Consider the following 23,254-nt stretch of genomic DNA (forward strand, 5'->3'; position numbering starts at 1 on the left):
TTATAATAATTCCATAACAAAAATGTCGTACCTACTATTAATATTCGGAGCGATTATTATGGAGTACCCTTAAATTAGAGGCGGCAAAATGTTCCTCCGCCTGGGCGGCTGATACCCACGCTACGCCACTGCAGTTAAGAATATATAGAACTGCCACAGACGACTTTCATCGTTTACTCCCTTATTGAATAGAGGCATAATAACTTTTTATTGTTTCAGTATGTATGGAAATTAATTTAACCCTTAAATTGGCAAGAGTAAAAAAATACAAAAACAAGTGATACAGTATCATACCTTTATTTAATACCGTCTTAGGGTCTACAGAAAAAGAAAAAAAAAACCAGCATTATTGGTTTTTCAGAAAATCTATGTACATCACCATGCACGTTGCCAATTCTATAAGAACAAAGTAACATTATTTTGTGTACACGCTGGTTACCGCTGCCAATGAGGCAGTAAACTTTTATATAAAAAAAACCTAAATTATTTAAAAAAAAACATCATTTATACTTGGTTTTGGTATATTTGGTATTGGTATTTTAACTAAATGTAAACAAAACACCGTCAATTGGTGTCTTAAATATTGAAATTTCCCCATTAAACTATCTAAACATACTATCTGTATTGAAATACACTAGTCTAGTTAGTATTACAATGATAGACAAGTAAAATCCTTGAATGTGACAAATCTAGCAACTGAAGTTTGTTTACATTTACTTAAATACTCGTACCTATCCAAATCAAATATAGTGTGGAACTGTCGAAAGCAATTTCGTGTTTCCAACAGCGAAAAAAGGGGCATATATGAGTTGCTCTGAAGATGAGCTCTGGTTGAGTTCGAAACGCGCTCAAGTGTAGATGGCGTGGCTATGGATTGCATAGAGTTTAATGTGGGCAAAGCATCATATTAACTGTGGATGGCCAGGGCAGAATTTTCTCTAATGGGTGAAAGAAGCATCGTGCATGCTTTCAGAATTCAATCGGTTTTGGATATACATACATATATATTTATCAACCTCATGCTCATCCAATAAGCAGAATAGCAAATTCAAACGTTCCAAAGAAGAGTTTAGAGAAGGTGCATCAGAGCTATCATCAGAATCGAATTGTGGCGGTGCGTGCGGTTTAATTTCCTCGTCCGGATTAGAGCCACAATCATAACATGCATTTTCTACGGGAATTAAAGCTAAAATCTTATGCGGTCGACTTTATGTTAAGCACTGCAGACAAAGAAAGAAAAGCATACTGTTTAAAAAGATTTAAAATAAACAAGGGGACGTAAAATCGTTAATTTGAAATCAAAAAAATGTACAGGGAACTTGGTAATGTACACCGTGGTTACCGAAGTTAATTCACCTTGTAGTTGGCAACGTACATGGTGGTTACCTTAGTTGAATGTAAGTACTTCTTCACAAACTTGGCGACGGTAACCGTGGTGTACGTTCTAATTTAACAGTGATTATCGTTGTTATGATGCTGAATGTACACAAAAGAACCAATTGTTCGTATACTTTAGCCTTTTCTCATAAAACACAAAACATAATAAGCATAACTTGCATAGAAAAAAGTTGAAATTTTTTAATAAAACTTTCCCTAGGTACTAGAATGCGACGCCGCGTTGAACTTATTTTTGACACTGACGTTAATTTGAAATTATTGACAAGTCACATATTTTTTCAACCATTCATCATAAAATTATTTAGTGGTTTTTAGTCATAAAAGTTTCAAAAAAATATATATTCATGATAGGATTTTTATTTACTAACGTACACGGTGATGCACAGTGCCAATTTAAGGGTTAACACCTTCAGCATTTGATTTGAGATTTTTTATATTTTATCTGTAGTGACTGGTTCCAAATGAGAAATTGCATCACTATACCTTCGAAATTATCGTAACTTTAGAGGTGGATGGTAAATATACAAAATGCCTATTTAATAGCATTGGGATCATTGAAAATAGTAAGTAATTCTGTATCATTTTTAGGCAATATGGTAGATCTAAGGTATTTCCATAACAGTTTTGGTTGATGTAAGTTATTATTTATATTATCTTTAAAAAAGCTGTTTTTTTTTCATAAAACAGTGCCCTGCTGCCGGTTGATTTCAAGTACTTATAGTACTGTGTTTTACTGTTTAACTTAATCCTCCTGTATTCTGCCGCGGCTTTATCACGCAAACTCATCATGAGCTTAACAGTGTCTGTAATCTGTGTGCGAGCCCTAATTACCGATGACTTAACAGGGACATGGACGTCAAACAACTCAACAATTTGTTGGTTCAATGTGCTGACCATGTCATTCACATTACTGGAGAACTCCACCCATTCTACTTGTTGCAAATCATCATCAAAATTATCCAACTGCATATCCTTCAATGGTCTAAATCGCTTTATGTCCACGCAACAAGCGCGAAAAAGTCGTCTTCCCGTCGGTAAACATCAAACGGCCGCGCCGATCGACGTCTTTTTCGCTCTTATTGCCTGGACATTAAGAGTTTTTTGATCAGCTAAACCCTATTCCGTCTCGATAGTTTTGGGGAGACCCTTAGAGTCTACTTGGGTACTGGTAAAATCCCCTGACTATAGTTAGATGGCGTGGCGTTCAAGTATAGCGTAACGCAATTTTTGAAGGTTTAGAACTTTTTTGAAGTTTCTTCAATAGGCGTCCAGTCCACCCGCTCCGTGCAAACCGGGTCAGCTAGCGTATGCCCTTACTGCAAGAAGGCACCTGTCGTATGCCAAGTAAAAAAAACTGAATTCTAGTCTCGGTTGGCCCAAATAAAAATAGATACATAGAAATAGAAAGACCTAGCCTTTAGTTTGATACGACGTTAAGGCATACAAAAGATAAACCGACAATAACGAAACATGGTGAAAAGCAGCTAATTGAATAACTACGAAAATGTTGACAAAAAACAAATACTATTATTATACAGGTTATTATTTTATTAGAGTGTATTAGTTATTGCATAGTTAAAGGGCTAATTTTTATTTTGTTGTCGCTTTTTTTTTTCATTTTGGGTGCCTCGTTTTATACTTAATTTCATTTTCATTTTCAATTTAGTTACGAAATTTCCATACATTTTGTGTAACTCAATGAAAAAATTTGTAGGACATATTATCTAGTGTGAAATTGGGCTTACCATAGTCAGAATAAGCAACTTTACCAATTCCCCAATTTGCTTTGAAATTGAGAAAAGAAAGATATCGACAAAGAAAATAAAAATGGGCCCTATAAAGGGGTCTTTTAGGGTAAATACTGAGATATAGTAATGGTTATCCTTGTGCTATCGATATAGTAGCTGGAAAATTGCCGATACTGCTCTAACACTGTTCGCAAACGACGGATCAAATGTAAAAAAAATACAACCGGTTTTTTATTTAAATGCAGATACATACATATAAGGAAAACAGTAATTTTATGCACTGCCAATCGTTAAGGGGGTATTACCTTCTTTATTAACTTCAAAATACCTGTCGGTATCGGTGTCGGTATGAGTGGGTGTATTCAAACCCTTTCATTTATTTTAATATAATTTTAAGTCTTTATTAAGCCTTTTACTTAAGTGTTTAAAACTTAACCTCCTAAGTATGTATGTAAATACTTTATTGTACATAAACACAAAAAAAAATACAAAAAGAAAACAACAAAACAAAAGAGAACAAAGGCGAACTTATCCCTAAAAGGGATATTTTCAAGCTCTTAACAGGTAAGAAAAACTTAAAGATAGGCGAACAGTAATTTATGCACAGTGAGAAGAAAGGAATAGGTCTATAACATTTAAATAAATACACTTAATAAACAACAAATTACCTAATTCCACAGTTATTCAATCTATCCCTGAGCGAGGCCCAGACGAGGACTCCCTAATGAGCAAAGACAACTCGTTCCACAGCTTCACGGAATGGATGCTGAAAGATTTAGCATAACGCGCATTGTTCAGCGGGAAGGCAAGTGTGAGTCCGGAGCTGGACCGCAAGCGGTGCCCGCTTCCAGCGGCCAAGTAGCTAAACCTTTCAGATAAGTACGAGGGAGAGGAAGGATTAAACCAGTGATTCCCAAAGTGGTCCAGGTGGACCCCCAGGGGTCCACGGGAGACTTGCTGGGGGTCTACGTAGGCGTGAACAAAAAATGGGGGTCCATAAGATGTTAATGGGGGTCCACGAAAATTTATCTGCTTTTGATAGTTTTTATAAGGGCCTACCTACATTGTTTTAAGTACCTAACTAAGCAGATAATATTTTAATAAGGCAAGCGACTGTTACTTGTCCAAACTTGCGTATTCGATATTACGTAAAATTTCGTGTACATGTACAGACTTGCAAAGCGCTATCCGCCCGACAATGCTTAATGCTTGTTCAGACACAGCGACACAATTTTTATTTTTTGGCGACTTTAAGAATGTGGTAGAAATGTACCAGCAGGGGGTCTACCGAAATCAGTAAAATTTTGAAAGTGGTCCACGAGAAAAATAAGTTTGGGAACTACTGGATTAAACAATACATTAAAAAGGAGACACAGGACGTGAATGTCTCTCCGCCGTCTAATCGGCAGCCAGCGAAGCTGCTCGCGAAAGTGGGAGACATGGTCGTATTTTGGCAGGCCAAACACATACTGAACGCACACATTTTGCAGCCGTTCAAGTAGTATTATATTAAGAATATAGTCATTTAAAAATCATCCATTTATACTTTACTACATAAAAATTGCCAACTCCTTTATTCTTAACACCTCCGCTTTCCAGGTTCTTTTTTACAAAAAAAAAACGTTTCAACACTTTCACTGCAGGGAGCAAGGTCGTTAGTTGTGAAAGTGTTAATTTGGACCGCCCTAGTTGAGCAACGGGTCAACGCACGCCTATTTGTTAAACAGGAAACAGGAGTTAACAATTAGACGAGTTGGCGCTGGTGTTGCCAGCCGAGGTGCCTTGGCAGGATCTATCAATTTACACTGTAAGCGAACACCGAGCGTTTAGCAATGAGGGCTGTCACTTATGAATTCGCGTGTGTAGCGTGAGGTCTCCGAAATGTCAAATCTCATAGTTTTTGGGTGAGCTACGCGGGTTTATTTATAATTAGAATAGTTTTGTGAATATTTTGCAATATCTGAAACTAATTTTGGCAAATATGCGTTCCGGGGCAATGAATGTCTGTGTTTTGAGACAGTTTTGTCTTTCGGAAACCTTTGTCCTCCCTTTTTTCCGAACAAAACGGGGACTATGCAACACTGTGGCATGCTCGATATTTTTATTATTTTTATGGTACGGTTTTAAGGTGTATTAAATATGATTTTAATCTAAACTTTGTTTTCACGCCCGTAATAATAGACTTTGAAAGCCATACTTAAAAACCTCACGCAACAGTGCGCCATCTAGTGAGACAAAAAACGATAGCCCTCATTGAGTCGCGAGGGGCTGTGTTTTAAACCGCGTCATTTGTAAACTTACCGCAGGAACTTAGGAACCTCAAGAAGTTTAAATAAAAAAAAAACTCACATTTTTGACAAAGAAATTTGGGGTTAATACTTCAGTGATACCTCTATATTGTAATTGACGTGCCTAAATTTTAATAGATCTCAGTTTTACCAACTTTTAGTGCAACTAAGCGCTAACAGAACTGTCAAATGACAAGAGTTCCGGAAATAACTGTTGACGATTTAAATAAAAGACACGGGTAGACTACGAATAAATAATAAGTCAGGAATCGTAACTGCGTTGGAAAAATGGCCTTGCGTGCCCTAGTAGGCGGGGCTTAAGAACCGTGTTCTGCGCGTCATTTTTCGCGCATCTGACATTGTATCACGCGCGCAAACCAATCTCTTCTTTGTCACTGAATTTTAACCAATCAACAAGCACGAGCGCGTCTATTTGCAACCTCGAAAATGAGTCGTACTTCAATAATAAGTCGTTTTGGTTTGAAGTATGGCCACTTTTTGTGTGGTATTTGTTCTGAGTCACGCTTCCTGACTTATTATTTATTCGTAGCGGGTAGATGGCTTTGAGGTTATAATATTAAGGGAATCAACAAATACAATGATGACGCAAACAATTTGACAGAACAACTGACTTCTTACATTACCTTTCAGACGGATTGCATTGGATTTCAATTAAAAATTCAAAAAAAAAACATAAATAACAATGAGACTTTATTCCAACCAGTCTTAATACTCTTTTGCTAAAGTATCCTAAGCCATTTATTAAAAAAACCCTAATTTAGAAATTCGCTTAAGTTTTTAAATATTTTTTGTAACGCGGTTTCCGACCCACTGATCTGGCAACACTGGATAGCGCGCGGTTTGACTGACTCATAACATAACATACAATGCGCAGCTCGGACGATGAATGATCAACTTTTCTAACTAATACAATGACTGTATACAGCTTTGTTACTTATATATTGGGTAGTCGACTCGACACTAATCAATTGACACAGTTTTTGTAAGCTTAGATTATAGCCTGCGAAGCAATTCAATGGTGGGTGTGAAGTTCCCAATGCGCACCGGGCCCGCGTGAGAACTACGGTCCAAGCCCTCTCATTCTGGGAGGAGGCCTGTACCCAGCAGTGGGACGTGTATAGGCTGGGGCGATGATGATGATTATAGCTAGCTTCCCGAATGGAGAATCAATGGTATTGTAAATTATAATATGGTATTTGACAACTCCTGATTTTGCCATATCTTAATATTATTATGAAAATATAGATATACAGATAGTGTTTAGCGAAGAGAAAATTTAAATCGGTTGAAAATTGGATTTATAGTGATTTTTTGAAAAATCTATATACCTGTCTCTTTCTCAAACGCTTTTCTCTATGCAGCAAGTATGTATGGCGGTACTGGCGTGTGACGTCACATGCCAGTATGGCGGTACTGGCGTGTGACGTCACATGCCAGTATGTCTTTCTCTGTCTAATCTAGAATTTTAAACCTTTATAACTTTGTTATTTGTAAAGGTAGATTAAAAATTGTTTTTCTATTCGATAACAGGCATTGTGTAGTTTTAATTTATAAAACATATACAAAATAGTCAAATACCGTATTGTTATCCATTTATTGTTTAAAGTAGGTATTGTGTTCTTGACATTTTCAACTTTATTGTTTTTTAATATAATTTTACTATATTTTTGCTATGACGATCCCTCGTGGAGAACAAATCAGATTTTTTTGACATTCTTAGCATTTTTAGTTTTTTATGTTATTGTTTAACTTTTTTAATATTTAATATAACGACTTCAATATATGTACATACTTGTAACTGACATTTTTGTTATTTATCTACTACCTTTAAACCAGCAATTCTTGATACATATATTTCGGGGATCTAGGAAACGGCTCCAACGATTTCGATGAAATTTGGTATGTGGGGGGTTTACACACACTTAGTATCGAGTTGGCCGAGCCAAGCTCGGTCGCCCAGCTACTGATGCATTATATTGAATCAATAAATAAACTAAACAAAACCAATGTTGATATGTGCAGTACCTCCACAATTAACTATTGTGTATCTATTGATTATCGCGTTTATGGAATTTGCTATTGTTCCATTCGTGCCTAATGCCAAGTAGTGCTTTCATATGGACCCTAAAAACCGTAACTGCCTGTTTTTAGGTAGCCCTAAAGCCGAGTTTAGGCTTGCAAGAAAAATCGTGCAAGTTCCATTACATTGCGAGGCCGTAAAGCCAACGAGTTTGTAGTGGTCAACCGAGCGCCGCAATGTAATCCAACTTGTAGGATTTTTCTTGCAGGTCTAAACTTGGCTTAAGACCGCTATCGGGGTCAATCACCTTTTTAGTGTATGTTATTTTGTGCGGTAACTTAGAAAACATCAGTGATACACTTTGGTAGAAAAATGTTTGTATACATACCTATTATTGGCATGCTTAGATGATGAGCCATGAAGGCTATCGCGTATGAATTCGCCGCTAGAGGCGCGAGTGTAGCGTGAGGTCTCCGAAATGTCAAATCTCATAGTTTAGCTACGCGGGTTTATTTATAATTAGAATAATTTTGTGAATATTTTGCAATATCTGAAATTAATTATGGCAAATATGCGTTCTGGGGCAATGAATGTCTGTGTTTTGAGACAGTTTTGTCTTTAGGAAACCTTTGTCCTCCCTTTTTCCGAACAAAACGGGGACTATGCAACACGGTGGCATGCTCGATATTTTTATGGTACGGTTTTAAGGTGTATTAAATATGATTTTAATCTGAACTTTGTTTTCACGCCCGTAATAACAGACTTTGAAAGCCATACTTAAAAACCTCACGCAAAAGACAAAAAACCATAGCCCTCATTGAGATGCACCAAAAAAAAATAACCTATAGTTTTTATTTTATTTTTGAGAAGAATAGGATATTTTAAGATACCATTTTCATCGATTTTGAATTTGGAGGAGTATTTTAATTTTTATATTTTTTTTTACGAAATACGCTGGATGACGTCACAGTGAGACAGCCACGTTCCATTGCCTAGAAAAATTCAGGTCGTTCATAACATAATCTGTGGCATTACAATGTGACAATAAGGGGCTGTTTCACCATCCATTGATTAGCGTTAACCGACGGTTAAATGTGATGCCGTCTCTGTCTATTTGAACAAAACAAATAGAGACGGCATCACACCTAACCGCCAGTTAACACTAATCAATGGATGGTGAAACAGCCCCTAAGTATTGTAAGCACGGCTTAGGGTCCTAAATAAACCATGACAAATAGTTTTATTTATTTCTCTTCTTTTAGCTTCGATTATTCCTGTTTGTTTAATGGTGTGATAGTAAATAGTTTTTTTTATTAAAATCTGATATTTAAATTCTTTAATATTTTTACTAGTAACGTAGTAATTTAATAATAATTTGTAAAAATACATTGGAAATACTCGTATGTATTTTGGACTTTACGATAAATTTCCATCAGCATTTATCTACGGACCCCTAAAACATATTATTATCTGCTTTACGCTTATACGGTATGGAACCTTAACTAGGATAAGTGCCTCTATCAGCTTTACAGCTACGATTCATTGTTTTCCAAACATAAAATATTTATTTCAAGGACTTCACGGTAAATATTGATAGCAAAATAATAAAAACTATACCCACGCTTGGACGCGTAAAAAACCGGCTAAATTCGAGTCGCACTTGAAATCTATAGTACTAATATTATAAATGTGAAAGTGTGTATGTTTGTCTGTCGTTCACGTCGAAACGGAGCGACGGATCGACGTGTTTTTTGGCATAGAGTTAGTCTATGGGCCAGAGTGACATAGGCTACTTTTTATCCCGGAAAATGCACAGTTCCCGTGGGAACAGCGCGCGATAACCGAATTCCACGCGGGCGAATCCACGGACAAAAGCTAGTCTTAAATAAAAAAAAAACAAAAACCCGACCGCATAAAAAAACTGAATATAAACTAAAATGGAAAAATCAAGCCGTGTACTCGTAGTCTAGGAACCCTGTTCATTCCCAATGGGTCCAAAGTCCGAACCATAGGCGTCTATAGAGGGGGGGCCAGGTGGGCCGTGCCCTCCCCAGTAAGGTCTAGTGCCCACCCCAGGATGTAGGGCCACCAATTCAAAATTCTATAATATTGATATCTATCTTCACACAAAAATCCACACCAGGACCCCTCCTAAAAATTACCCTAGATACTCCAATGGTCCTGTTGTGTGCTACTAATATACCTACACTTAAATAAATTATTAGAATCATTAATATTCTGATTATTACTGATCTGCATACGCGTTATCCGTATTATTTTGATTATCGGATGTAGTTTCAGCAGGGCTACTCCGAAACTCGAAACTCGAAGTTCGTGTCGTGCGGTCCCTCTCGCTCTCGTATTAAATAGTATAAGTGTCAGAGGGACCGCACGACACGAACTTCGAGTTTCGGAGTAGCCCTTCTGGAATAAACACACCAAGTGTAAATTGATCCAAATTACTTCCCAAACCATAACCGCAGTCAGAAATTTCGAAAAAAGTTTTACGTTGACGTTACTGTTCCCGCCAAGATTTATATTTTTCATTGCAGTCCACAGATGGCCAAAGGTGTACCTCACTCAGCCAACTGGGTTACTTGTTATTACAAGTTAGCAAAAAAATGTCATGCAACGTAATTTATTAGTACTCGTAAATAATGATGAATTTCCTTGTAACTTTCAAGGTATTATTAGTAATTTATACAACACAATTTTCTAATATAATTAGTGAAACCACAAAATAATTATGTAACACGAAATAACACAACTTGTAAATTGCTAACTAGTAACTTGTATTATTTTCTAATATTATTAGTCTAATTATGCAATAGCCCCCAGAATGTTCTAAATTCTGTACAGTCAAAAAATTCTAACAATTTAATATATTAAACTTGTATGCTTGAACACAAAGTGACAGCGACAATGTAGTAAAGTGTAAACAACCTCGACCCTCCAATGTCAGAATCAAAAGTCCTAATTGGTGTATATGGTAACAAATTTGTTGCTTGTATTGGATGACCAATTTGTTTGCTAAGCTAACCATCATCAGCAAATTATACTACTATGTCACTGGGAGTCTCCTCTAGGGTTTTGTTTTCTATAGTTTTTGTATGAAACTACACTTTTTAAAGCTATGTTTTGATCAGATCAATTTGGAAACTTAATTTTTTATAGCCCCAAAGCATTGTAGACCTAAGTATATATATAAATTTAATTTTTTTACCATCAGGAGCTTCTATATCAACTAACAGGGGTCGGCAACGCGCGGCCCGAGACCTGTCTCCTTGCGGCCCGCGACTGTTTTGTAATATCACTTATACTACCTACTTAACTAATTACTAAATTATCTTCGAGTGAGGCCCGCCTTTATGTATTTTTTTCACTATGTGGTCCATGTCTGCCTAAAGGTTGCCGACCCCTGAACAACAGGCTTGACAGATGGACAATATATAAAGGGTTATCTACAGCTTTTGATTCAGCCTTATGAGGTTGGTATAAAGCTACTTGAGTAAGCAAGCAGCCTGAAATATTCTTATCACAAATAGTAAACAAATAAATGTCACCTAGCAATTGAAACTGATTGACCTTGTCCCAAATTAAGCAGAGCTTGTGCCATTGGCAATAAATAGACAATGGACAAACATGCTTATATGGATAGGTATATTTAAATGCATATTAAACATGCAAGACTCCAGAAAAATATTCAGAATTTTCAAACATTAAATCTGTCCCTGTCTGGTGAACGCACCCAAGACCTTAAGCTTGGAAATAAGTTCTCTAACCACTAAGCTATTGAGCATTCATATTGCTCAATTTTTTCCTTTGCCTTTTTTTTTGTTTGATGACTGTAGCTTACGATTGCATTGACTTCGAAGTTCGATTTTCTCACTGCTCTAAGGGGTAGTAGGCCCGAGTATTTGATATTAATTTCAACTTAATAACACCTTACAAGGAATGCTTAATGGACAAAAAAATTATCCGATAAGGGTTCCGTTTTAGCCAATTGAATTGACATACAGAACTCTAAAAACCACAGAATGCTGGCGGGGAGCTTATGAGGTTAGGTGTCATTGGAGTCTCCCGTGTATTCCAGTAGAGTTGGGACTAGTGTTGCCAGACTTATTTATGGGATTCTTTTGTCAGAAGCAGGACATAGTATCCCCTGCTATCATGTGCAAAACTACCCAAGTCTCGACATTGTAGCTATGTATCGGAACACCAAATTGTATCCAAAAACAATTAAAAAAAAGATTTTTATTGATATTGCACATCACTATAACGTGGGACTGGGTTGATCAATTTTTTCTTGTCTCTATGGTCTCCTGAGTAACTTTTTAAACTGTAACTTTATAGGATTAAAGTTTGCCAAACATGTGTTTTTGTAGTTATTTTAAGCTCCTTCTATAATTGGTCATCTAATAAACATGTTAGTATAAATGAACTAAAATAATTTCCTTGCTCACCCGCGACCTTACGATAGCTAAGCTTATGCAAAATATGCGTGTTCATGCAGTTCCTCCACCTCCACACTGTAAGAACACACACAAATCACACAACCCATCTATCACCACCACCACACTACACTGACGCGTTTCGAACTCAAACAGAGCTCATCTTCAGAGTGACACAACCGTACACCATGCTACATATATGCATGTATGCATGGTTGTGTCACTCTGAAGATGTTAAATTTCAATGACAATGCGTTTATATGATATACATGATACATGATATACCGCCTGATGCTGCAGCCAGGGTCGTCTGCTGATGACGGAACTCCTCACAAGGGCTGATAGCATAGATACGAAAATTTACATGTACGTTCAACGAGCTGACACAATTACTTTGCCCACCCCGCGACCTTTATGATAGCTACTTTTGTGCCCATGCAATGTGTGTTCATGCAGTTCCTCCACCTCCACACTGTAAGAAGACACAAATCACACAAATCCATCTATCACCACCACCACTTTACACTAACGCGTTTCGAACTCAACCAGAGCTCATCTTCAGAGCAACACAACCATTCAGCATACTACGGTGTGAAATTTGGCATAGATGGACCTAAAGTAATGCAGAGGTGCACTAGGCCAAAGATTAGAGAAATATAAAGAATAGGAAAATATCTCAACTTTGTTTTTTTCTTTGTTTGTTGGGGGTCATCTCTGAAACTATTGAGCTGATTTAAATAATTCTTTTATCAATATTTTCAATAATGTAAAGCTACAATGTGTCTCTAATCGACAATTAAGAATATTAAAATAGATCATAACAGTAATTCAAGTCCCGCGGGAACTTTACAATTTCTCGGGATATAATCCTATATCGTGTATGAAGTCGCGGGTAAAAAAAACGCGTAGTATGTACTTTAACGTTTTCTAAAATTCCAACCCTGAATCGGCGAAGCAGGGTTTCAAAGTTGGTAAGAATCATAATTAATTACGTATGTAGGTCGATTTTAGTATTACAAAATTTGCACCATCTGTCTAAAAGAAAATCTGTCTGTATTTGTATTTCCATATAATCCTCCAAAAAATTAATCAGAACACGAAAAAAGGATCGCAGAAAGTAAATGTATGTTACTCCAAATTTAACGCGAGCGAAGCCGCGGGCAAAAGCTAGTTTAATATGTATTTAAGTATGTATTTATCATTTGCCTAGTATCCATAGTACAAGCATTGCTTAGTTTGAGACTATGTCAATTAGTGTCAAGTGTCCCATGATATTTATTATTATTATTATTATTATTATTTATCATTTCATCATCATTTTATTATAAATTTTTTGACCTTGGAGGCTTTTTACACTTCTGAAGATTGTATAATTTAATTAGTTTACTTGGACATTTAGAGACTATATACATCTCTGAATTATCTATATTACGAATTTTATTATTAATTCAGGCCTTCAGGGACTTTATACATCCCCTGCTATATTTAAGGCTGTACGTTGTTAAGCTTATGGATTTTGAACTTGTATATTTTTAGTTTAATTTCTAGTCATAGGCTCACGACGTCGAAGTTCCCAAGACGATCCCATAGAGCTTATGGGAACGGAAGCAATACCATGCCCTCAGTACCGCTTTGCTTTCATAACATGACATGAGTGCATGTGAGCTAACTTTGGGGGCGGCAGACGTGAGCTTGCCTTTGGAATCCAAAAGCTAATGGTTACTTGACCTGAAATGTTTATTTCAGAATTAAATTATTATTATATATTTTTTTTATTTATGATGGTGGAAGCATTCTACACTTCCACTGAACGTAGATAATAGTTAGTGTTTAGTTTTGTAACATAGGGACCCCATACATCCCTGTATTATTATTATTATTATTATTATTTTGTAATGTTTTCATTAATTGTATACTGTAGTTCTTAAGTATTTTATTAGTAATTATTTTATATTGAAAAAACGACTTGGTGGAAGCATTCTACACATCCACTGAACGTAGATAATAGTTAGTGTTTAGTTTTGTAACTAAGGGACCCCATACATCCCTGTATTATTATTATTTTTTTGTATTTTTTTTTATTTAATTGTATACTTTAGTTTTTAAGTATTTTATTTGTAATTATTTTATGTTGAAAAAATGACTTTCTGCCAAGTTTCTTGCGGCGCATTCTTCTTGGCAATGATGGTCTTTCCGAAAGCGCTGGTAGTTTAAAAATGATGTGTAAAAGTGCCCATTGCGGCCTATTCACTGAATAAATGATTTGAATTTAGATCATTTTATTAGTCATTGTTTGTGTACAAAAAAAAACAATGAATTAGGATAAATAGAAAGAGCAATTAAGAATTGGTTTAGGGAAAAATGCGGCCATATTTATTAGTTACGAAACCAAGAAACTGTTTATCATTATTACTCTGTACATTAAGTAAAGATAGCACCAAATGATTAACTTATGTTTTTAACCTTTTGAAAGTTGAATGTAAAAAGAACCCGCATTCTAGCCTCCTTTGTTTCAAGTAATATCAATAACGCAAATTAAGATAAAAATTAAAATAGCCCTAAAATTTGGACTGATTCGGGCCAAAGTATATTATGAAAGGTCAATCAAGACAAAAACTTCTCACTAACAGCTACCTATTGCTGTTATGCACAGATAAGATAATATGACGAAATTAATTGATGCAGTAAAAAGTGACACTGCAATCACCTACTGTTTAGGTAGCTAAAATTTTATTAATGCTTGCTTACATTATTACTAATGCCACTGGCGTTTTAACGAGATGTTTATATGATGACTCATTAAGGATGCAACGATACGCAGTATCTTACAAAACGAAGGAAAAACCGTAGAAAAGTCTAGATCTTTTTAAAAACGCTTCAATGTATACTAGCAAAGTGACGACCTATTAAAAACCTTCGCATCGTTCCTAAATAGAACTTCTATTTACACAGCGCTTAAGCGAAATACAAAACGATTAACACCAAGTAATCTGCGTCACGTTCTCTCTATACGGAGAAGCCTGGCAGAAAATATAAGGTTTCCTTCTTTGTTTACTTATGATATTACGAAACACTCACCTCTGACTTCTTGCGTCGTGTGTAAAGTTAACAGGCACGTTGCGAGGAACGCGAAAACACTCACTCTCATACCAAAAATATCCATTTTAGCCATTGGATGCGCTATTTACTTTTTAAAATAAAGACGTCTTGGCATTGACATTTACCACGCTGGCGGTGAGCGGGCGACGGAGCGAACGGCGAACGAAAAGTGGAGACAAGACATGTATAGTGTTGCCATGTTAAAGGCGACAAAACCCTCTTGTAAAAAGCCTGACACACTGTAATAGAAAAATATGGTTTAATAAAAATAGTTTAAACTGGATTTGCCATTATATCTTTTTAATTATTATTATGAAAATATGCAGCTAACTGATAGTTTCATAAAAATCTTTTTAAGTTTTCTGTCTCTTTCTAAAACACTTCTCTATGCAATAGGTATGGGGCTAATTGCATGTGTCGTAACATTATAGTATTTCTTTCTCTGTCTAATTTTAAACCTATGTAACTGTAAATGTAAAGGTAGCTCAAAAAACTATTTTCAGTTTGATAACACGCACTAGTTGACGAGCTTTGATTTATTAAATAAGTAAAAAATAGACAGATACTGTATTACTTTTGATAGAATTCTACGTGCAAATTAAAGTCACTAAATTGATCTTTAGGTACACTAACTATGAAATCAGCCATTAGTTTTTTGTTTGATTCATTTTGTTGCTACTAGCTATTAAATTTTATGAAACAAAAAGTACTGCTTTTTGTATTTATAATTCATATTTTTTTGTAATAAAATATAATTTTATGAAAATAGCTATGATGTTGTTGAATAAAACAGGTTTTTGCAAAGTTTAGCTGCTTTATTGAGATACGAAGGAAAAACATACACTATTATGAGGTAGCCATCTTTTTGTTCAAGAGACAAAACACAGTACTGACATAACTTTATTGCTACTGTAACACTTATTTATTTTACCCCACAAATGTAAAGAAATACAAATACCCGGATAATCGGCTATACCTGATTTCAAGAAAAATGACCAGTTCTCAAAAACTCTTTGTCCTTAAAAACCCCAATACAAACAATGACTCGAAAAACTTAATTGGCCTTCTGGCGCCTTTGGGTAAAATTCGCAAGGATTTACCATAAAAACCAATAATTATGTCAAATTGCTGGGGATTTTTGTTAGGCTAACAACACACGTCAAATGATGCGCATAGACCATAGATAACAACAGATAGAGACAAAGTAAACTTTCTTTCTATTTAAATTAGATAGCACAACAGTAAAAGAAAAAATAATTTTCATTATCCTTTTATCGACGTGGTGAATAATATTTTAGCTGCCCCTATATTTTAAATATTTTTTTTACTTGACAAGTACTTGACCACAGTGTAAGAAAATGTAAATATAGCTTGTCTGTCATGAAGCTCATGAAGCCTTCAATAAGTTCGTCAAAGATACACTAGATGGCAATGGAAATATGGAAATAGTTAATTATTCTTTATCTTCTTTGCTTAATTTACTGTTTGCGATATTATTTGAAGGTTAGGCCACAGAATAGATACAGGTTAGGCTAACTTGATAATAATCTGGGACACAAAAAGCTTCTAGACGCTTAGGTACAGTTAAACAGGGTGTTTTCAAACCGCTTACGTGGTCGGATTGGCTTTGAAATTTGGCATACTTGTGTAAGTTAAGTCCGGTGACATACTATTAATCTCGTACCTAGTGAAATACTGGTGCTCCAACCAGAGGGGCTACTACGAAGCTCGAAAATAGAAGTTCAGCAGGGTTACTACGAAACTCGAAACTCGAAGTTCGTGTCGTGCGGTCCCTCTGACACATAACTATTTAATACGAGAGCGAGATGGACGTTACGATACGAACTACGAGTTTCGAGTTTCGTAGTAGCCCTGCAGTACCCTTAGTGTAAGTTTTCGGTTACAAAATACGTCTCGATCGCGTTCGCGTTAAATCTCAATTTGTATGCAAACACGCACAGCGCCTCTAGCGGAACGTTTGCGATGTTCGTGCTTCCATACAAATTGAGATTTTATCGCTAACGCGATTGAGACGTATTTTGTAACCGAAAACTTACACTAACCGTACAGATCACACCGTCCCTTTCCTTTGCGTATTAAATGACATAAGCGTCAGCGGGACGGCAACATACGAAGTTCGAGTTTTGCATTTCGTAGTTTAGGGCCAGGATCGTCAACGGTTAATGACATCGACTTGAATTTTGGTACGGAAATATGGAAATATAATTTAAATGGCAATTCAAGCACAGCTAACAAAAAGTACAGTCAGCAAAAATGCTTGTATTCAAAAAGAAATTTTTAACAAAAACTTATATAAACTTTACAGCAGCGTTGTTTAATTCTTAAAAATATATAGGTAGGTACCTACTTTGTTACTATACCCAATGTACATAATTATTTGTTAATTTTTATAAATTTGCATAATTCAGTTATCTAAAAGGGGAGTGTGCTAATGCAAGAAGGAAATAAGAAAGGAACCCTCATTAAAAGTAAAAGTCTAAGTTTTATCAATTTAGGCTTTTAACAAGAACTAGGCGTATACGTCTCGCATAATGCTGAGTCAGTTGCCGTTTCACTTTTGTGGGGACACACAAAAACGTGCAGTTTCATTTGTGTTTACTGTTTATTGTTTTTTTTTTGTTTTAGTTTTGTTGTATTTGTGTGTCGTTGTGAATGTGTATAAAATGTCTTCTTTCTTTCTTTCTTTTAACATGTTGTGAATGTCAAAAAATCTACAGCCGTTTTGGAAAAATCTCTGTTAAAAAAGCTGGTATCTCAAAATCGATGATCTTTCCGAGTGAACTTAATGAACATTGCTTTAAGGGTCAAATTTGTTGACGTATTGATTTGTGATACGAGATTTTTTCAAAGTAGGTAGTGACGATATATTATTTGACGACCAGATGGCCTAGTGGTTAGAGAACCTGACTACGAAGCTTGAGGTCCCGGGTACGATTCCCGTGTCGGGGCAGATATTTGTATGAAAAATACGAATGTTTGTTCTCGGGTCTTGGGTGTTTACTATGTATTTAAGTATGTATCTATCTATATAATTATATTGACCGTACCGTTGCTTAGTACCCATAACACAAGCTTTGCTAAGCTTACTTTGGGACTAGGTGTGAATTGTCCCGTAATATTTATTTATTTATATAATAATATATACTTTTTTAAACAGATTTACCATGTTATTTAACATCACGAATTAATAACCACAACACTGCATTTTTAGCACAGTAGGTAGATGATCGCCATTGCGGATCGGAATTATTTCCAAACCCTTTTAAGGACGTCTTGTAGGCATTTTTAAGTCTCGATTTAAGGCTTAAACTGACATTTCTTGTATGGATCTGACAGGACTTAAGAACACTTAAACCTAGATTAAAAATCCTGCAAGTGGACGTAAGACATTAATTGTCAGCTAACGCTTTTAGCAATAATCATTGCGCTTTGATTGCATAATGTCTAGGTAGGTACCGTAAACTCAGGTTTCTATAGTCTGAGCGTTAATCAATAGTCCAAACGGACTTTTTAACATTTCGAACAATGAGGGCTGTATGAATTCGCCGCTAGAGGCGCTAGTATAGCGTCAGGTCTCGGAAATGTCAAATCTCATAGTTTTTGGGTGAGTTACGCGGGTTCATTTATAATTAGAATAATTTTGTGAATATTTTGCATTACCTGATATTAATTATGGCAATTATGCGTTACGGGGCAATGAATGTATGTGTTTTGAGACAGTTTTGTCTTTCGGATACTTTTGTCCTCCCTTTTTTCCGAACAAAACGGGACTACGCAACACTGTGGTTGCTCGATATTTTTATGGTACGGTTTTAAGGTGTATTAAATATGGTTTTAATCTAAACTTTGTTTTCACGCCCGTAATAACATTCTTTAGTTTGAAAACCACAATTAAAAACCTTACGCAACAGTGGCGCCATCTAGAAAGACAAAAAACGATAGCCCTCATTACGGAACTGCTAACGTCATCTAGGAGGTTCATCGCAGACTGATCCAATAGAAAATCCACGATGAACCTCCATGTTCGAAATGTTAAATAGTCCGTTTGGACTATTGATGAATACTTGGGACTATAGAAACCTGCAGAGGCGTCTTTAGCCCATGTAGCGCCCGTGTGCAATTATTATTTTAGCGCCATCTAGGAAGCGCACGGTCAAAATGGAATAGGTACAGTCACCAGCAATAATATCTGCAACAGCGGAGCGTGCAAAAATATCTGACACATCCGTCCGGCCCTAGGAATAGAGTCGTATCAGATATTTATGCACGCTTGTTGAGTCAGATATTGGTGCTGGTGACTTTACAAAGTGTGACAAAGTGCTGCGCCCGTGTGCAACGCACACCCTGCACTATAGGTAAAGACGTCTCTGGAAACCTGAGTTTACGGTACCTAATCTGCGGCATTATTCTAAGCGGAGTTCTTGAGTGGAGACCGCGTCTTAGCAAACGTAGTGTAGGACGCTCTCCGGCAGGTGGAGTGACGATCTGCGAAAGGCTGCTGGTAGAAGCTGGATGCGTCTAGCCGAGGACAGGGCGCAGCGCTCATTGGGGGAGGCCTATGTCCAGCAGTGGACTGCTATTGGCTGCTGATGATGATGATTCTAAGCGCCCTATCTGGCATCTAAGTAACAATTTATTCGGTTGCATTTTTCTCATTTCTCCGTATGATCGCGGCACGGTTTCTTCGCTTTTAAATTAAATAAATAATTCACACAATTTGCGAGCAATAAACTGGGAGGTGGTACTCTTTCGGTGGAGTTCGCGCGCCCCGATGGGAACAATAACGGTGTGGTGCCGGTAAAATGGCGCAGGGGTTACGTAATTCTACTTTTTCACAAGCTTGCAAAGTCAAAGACGATAAATGAATAATAGAATAAGATTGAAATAACACCAAAAACATTTTATGTAAATAAAAATGACGGCCAACACTCACAAACTCATAACGCTTTCGCTGTAAAATGTTGTCAGATCCTAGGAAAGCCAAGCCCCTTAACCCTGGCTTTACTAACCCTACGCCTTGGTTTTAAAGACTTTGTGTGACCTGGCAGTTTCATAGTTCTAAACCTACTAGGTACATTCATCATCATCATCAGCCTACAGCAGTCCACTGCTGGACATAGGCCTCTTCCATGGCGCGCCACAACACTCTGTCTTCAGCCCCTCGCATCCATCCGCCGCCAGCGATCCTCTTAAGGTCATCCGTCCACCGTGCCTCAGGACGCCCTACACTACGTTTTCCCGTCCGTGGTCTCCATTCGAGGACTCGGTACATTATGTCTACTAAACTTCAAGTCTGGGATTGACTGGAAGTAAATGAAAATTATGTTACAAGATTTGAAGGGCAACTTACGGGTGCAGGTGGCAATTTGACGTTAATTGTGGCGTTCTAAAGAGGAGGCCTGTGTTCAGCAGTTGACGGTTGACGTCTTCCGGCTGATAGTGATGATGGATGGAATAACGAATGTAATACGGTATTTGACTATTTTGTATGTCTGTTATAAATTAAAGCTACACAATGCCTGTTATCGAATAGAGAAACAATTTTTAAGCTACCTCTACAAATAACAAAGTTATAAAGGTTTGAAATTCAAGATTGAAAAGGGAAAGACGTACTGGCAAGTGACGTCACACGCCAGTACCGCCATACTTGCTGCATAGAGAAGGGCGTTTGAGAAAGAGACAGGTATATAGATTCTTTAAAAAATCGCTATAAATCCAATTTTCAACCGATTTAAGTTTTCTCTTCGCTAAACACTGTCTGTATATCTATATTTTCATAATAATATTAAGATATGGCAAATTCAGAAGTTGTCAAATACCGTATTCAAATCCGTCCAGACGTGGTCCAGACAGTTGGAAGCGAAAGAGAATTAAACACATTTTTAATCATCATCATCATCATGTCGGCCGAAAGACGTCCACTGCTGGACATAGGCCTCCCCCCAAGGCTCTCCACTCAGACCGGTCTTGTGCTTATATTTTTAATATTACTAAGTACTATAATACATCTTTCAATACTTCTAATCAGCATTAAATTATCTGCATAAGGAAATAACATAGAGGTTAGAGGACGTCACAAGACAAGGGACTGAAGAGCTGGCAGCTTACTCGGACAAAGAATAAGTATCGTACGGAATTGAAAAGTCAAAAAAATTAGGGGATAAAGATAAAATATAATTTTAATATAATGTACGTACTTACGAGAGAACATGATCAGTCTGCCACCGCCAGGACAGGAAGTATAACTTCTGGTGGGCGCTATCTAGTTCATTATGTAGCAGTCAAGTTTTAACTAGGTATCTTATGAAATGAAACGGAAAATTATGTTCGAGACGTTAGTACGGCCAGCATCAAAAGTAGCTGGTTACTTTTTTACTCTATCACATTAACACATTTTGTCAATCTTGTATGGCGCTAAGTACGTGGCTGTAATACGACAAAGTACAGTAACCATCTACTTTTGATGCCAAACCCAGGCCACCTACAGGCTACAATTTGGCCCGCCAAGGCATTTGAAATTGCCCGCCAACGCGAGGATTAGTCAGCCGAATAATAACACGACTAATTTTTCTGAAAGTAGTGGCTCGGCGGTGCTTCAGACTTTAAAAAAATTGCCCACCTAGAGAGAAGATCTATTGGCCAGCTTCGAGTTATTAAATGTTTCATTGCCGGGCAAAGATATGAGCACCAATTTTACTTTTTCTTAAATATAGCCAGTTTGGTTCAAATTATTATTATATAGAGCGGCAAAAAATCTGGCCCTCAAATGTATGCAGACTCGGTAATTTTGTATGAAGGGTGGGCCAAATTTTGTGCCGCTGCGTATATTATTATTTTAAATTTGGAAGCAACTGATAGGTTGGAAGCAATGAGGGCTATCGTGAATGAGTTCGCCGCTAGAGGCGCTAGTGTAGCGCGAGGTCTCCGAAATGTCAAATCTCATAGCTTTTGGGTGAGCTACGCGGATTTATTTATAATTAGAATAATTTTGTGAATATTTTGCAATATCTGAAATTAATTATGGCAAATGCGTTCCGGGGCAATGAATGTCTGTGTTTTGAGACAGTTTTGTCTTTCGGAAACCTTTGTTCTCCCTTTTTTCCGAACAATACAGGGACTATGCAACACTGTGGCATGCTCGATATTTATATGGTACGGTTTTAAGGTGTATTAAATATGATTCTAATCTAAACTTTGTTTTCACGCCCGTAATAACAGACTTTCATAACCATACTTAAAAACCTCACGCAACAGTGCGCCATCTAGTGAGACAAAAAACGATAGCTCTCATTGTACCGAATCGTCTTGTTAACTTGTCTTATTTTGGCTTGCGTTTCCTTCACAAAACCATGTAAAATGCTTGTGACAACCGATTGGCGCCATCTTAGGCCCCCGACGTTCTACCTAAAGGTGTGTTCACATCGCGCTCTAAAGCATTGTCAAATTTTGGGCCCAGCCAAGTTTGTACAGTGGGCCCTGTGTGGCCACTTCCTTTGTGCTATGTTTACTGTACATAAATAGTAAATAAGTGAAAATTGTAAACAGGCTTATGGCTAAGTTTTATTAATGCCACTGGTCATTCTTTGTGGGAGTTGAAAGAATCTCTTGTTAACGACGTTGCTTATTATGAGAGAATAGCCAAGTAGGTACACGGGGTGGGACCTTTTCCTAGGCAATTAGAGCATGTTTGGCAGATGTATGGGATGTCAACATCAAATTAGTAGGTAACACAAGTGCCATTCTGGTACGCGATTTAGTGTCCTAGACTGTACCTACCTGCGTAAAAGTAGATGACTGGATGACTTAGAAGTATGTAGATCAAGGTGATAGGAGTACCTTTTTTTTTATTCGACTGGATGGCAAACGAGCATGTGGGTCTCCTGATGGTAAGAGATCACCACCGTCCATAAACATCTGCAACACCAGGGGTATTGCAGATGCGTTGCCAACCTAGAGGCCTAAGATGGGATACCTCAAGTGCCAGTAATTGCACCGGCTGTCTTACTCTCCACGCCGAAACACAACAGTGCAAGCACTAGAGGCCATAGGTCAAACTACTCGGCCACCACGGCTTGTTCAGTATGAAAGTGTTAAGTATGAAAGTGTAAACTAGAGAAAATAATAAAAAAAGTTGGCTCCAATAACGGAGTTATCGCTTAAAAAAAAACTAACTCAAAATTATATTGTAGTTCTAGTGTATAATTTTAT

At 36.9% G+C, this 23,254-nt stretch overlaps 1 protein-coding gene across 1 annotated transcript in view; it reads right to left on the bottom strand.

Moving 5' to 3' along the window:
- The window catches only part of l(1)G0289 (plexin domain containing lethal (1) G0289), a 75,039-nt gene extending 59,840 nt beyond the window's left edge, over positions 1-15,199 (bottom strand). The window contains exon 1 of the mRNA XM_074101123.1: positions 15,005-15,199. Within this exon, the coding sequence (XP_073957224.1) occupies positions 15,005-15,098 (94 nt within the window). The 5' untranslated portion in view covers positions 15,099-15,199. The remainder of the gene's footprint in view (positions 1-15,004) is intronic.
- Positions 15,200-23,254: the final 8,055 nt, after the last annotated feature.

The sequence above is a fragment of the Choristoneura fumiferana genome, chromosome Z (assembly GCF_025370935.1).
Source record: "Choristoneura fumiferana chromosome Z, NRCan_CFum_1, whole genome shotgun sequence".
Classification (NCBI taxonomy): domain Eukaryota; kingdom Metazoa; phylum Arthropoda; class Insecta; order Lepidoptera; family Tortricidae; genus Choristoneura; species Choristoneura fumiferana.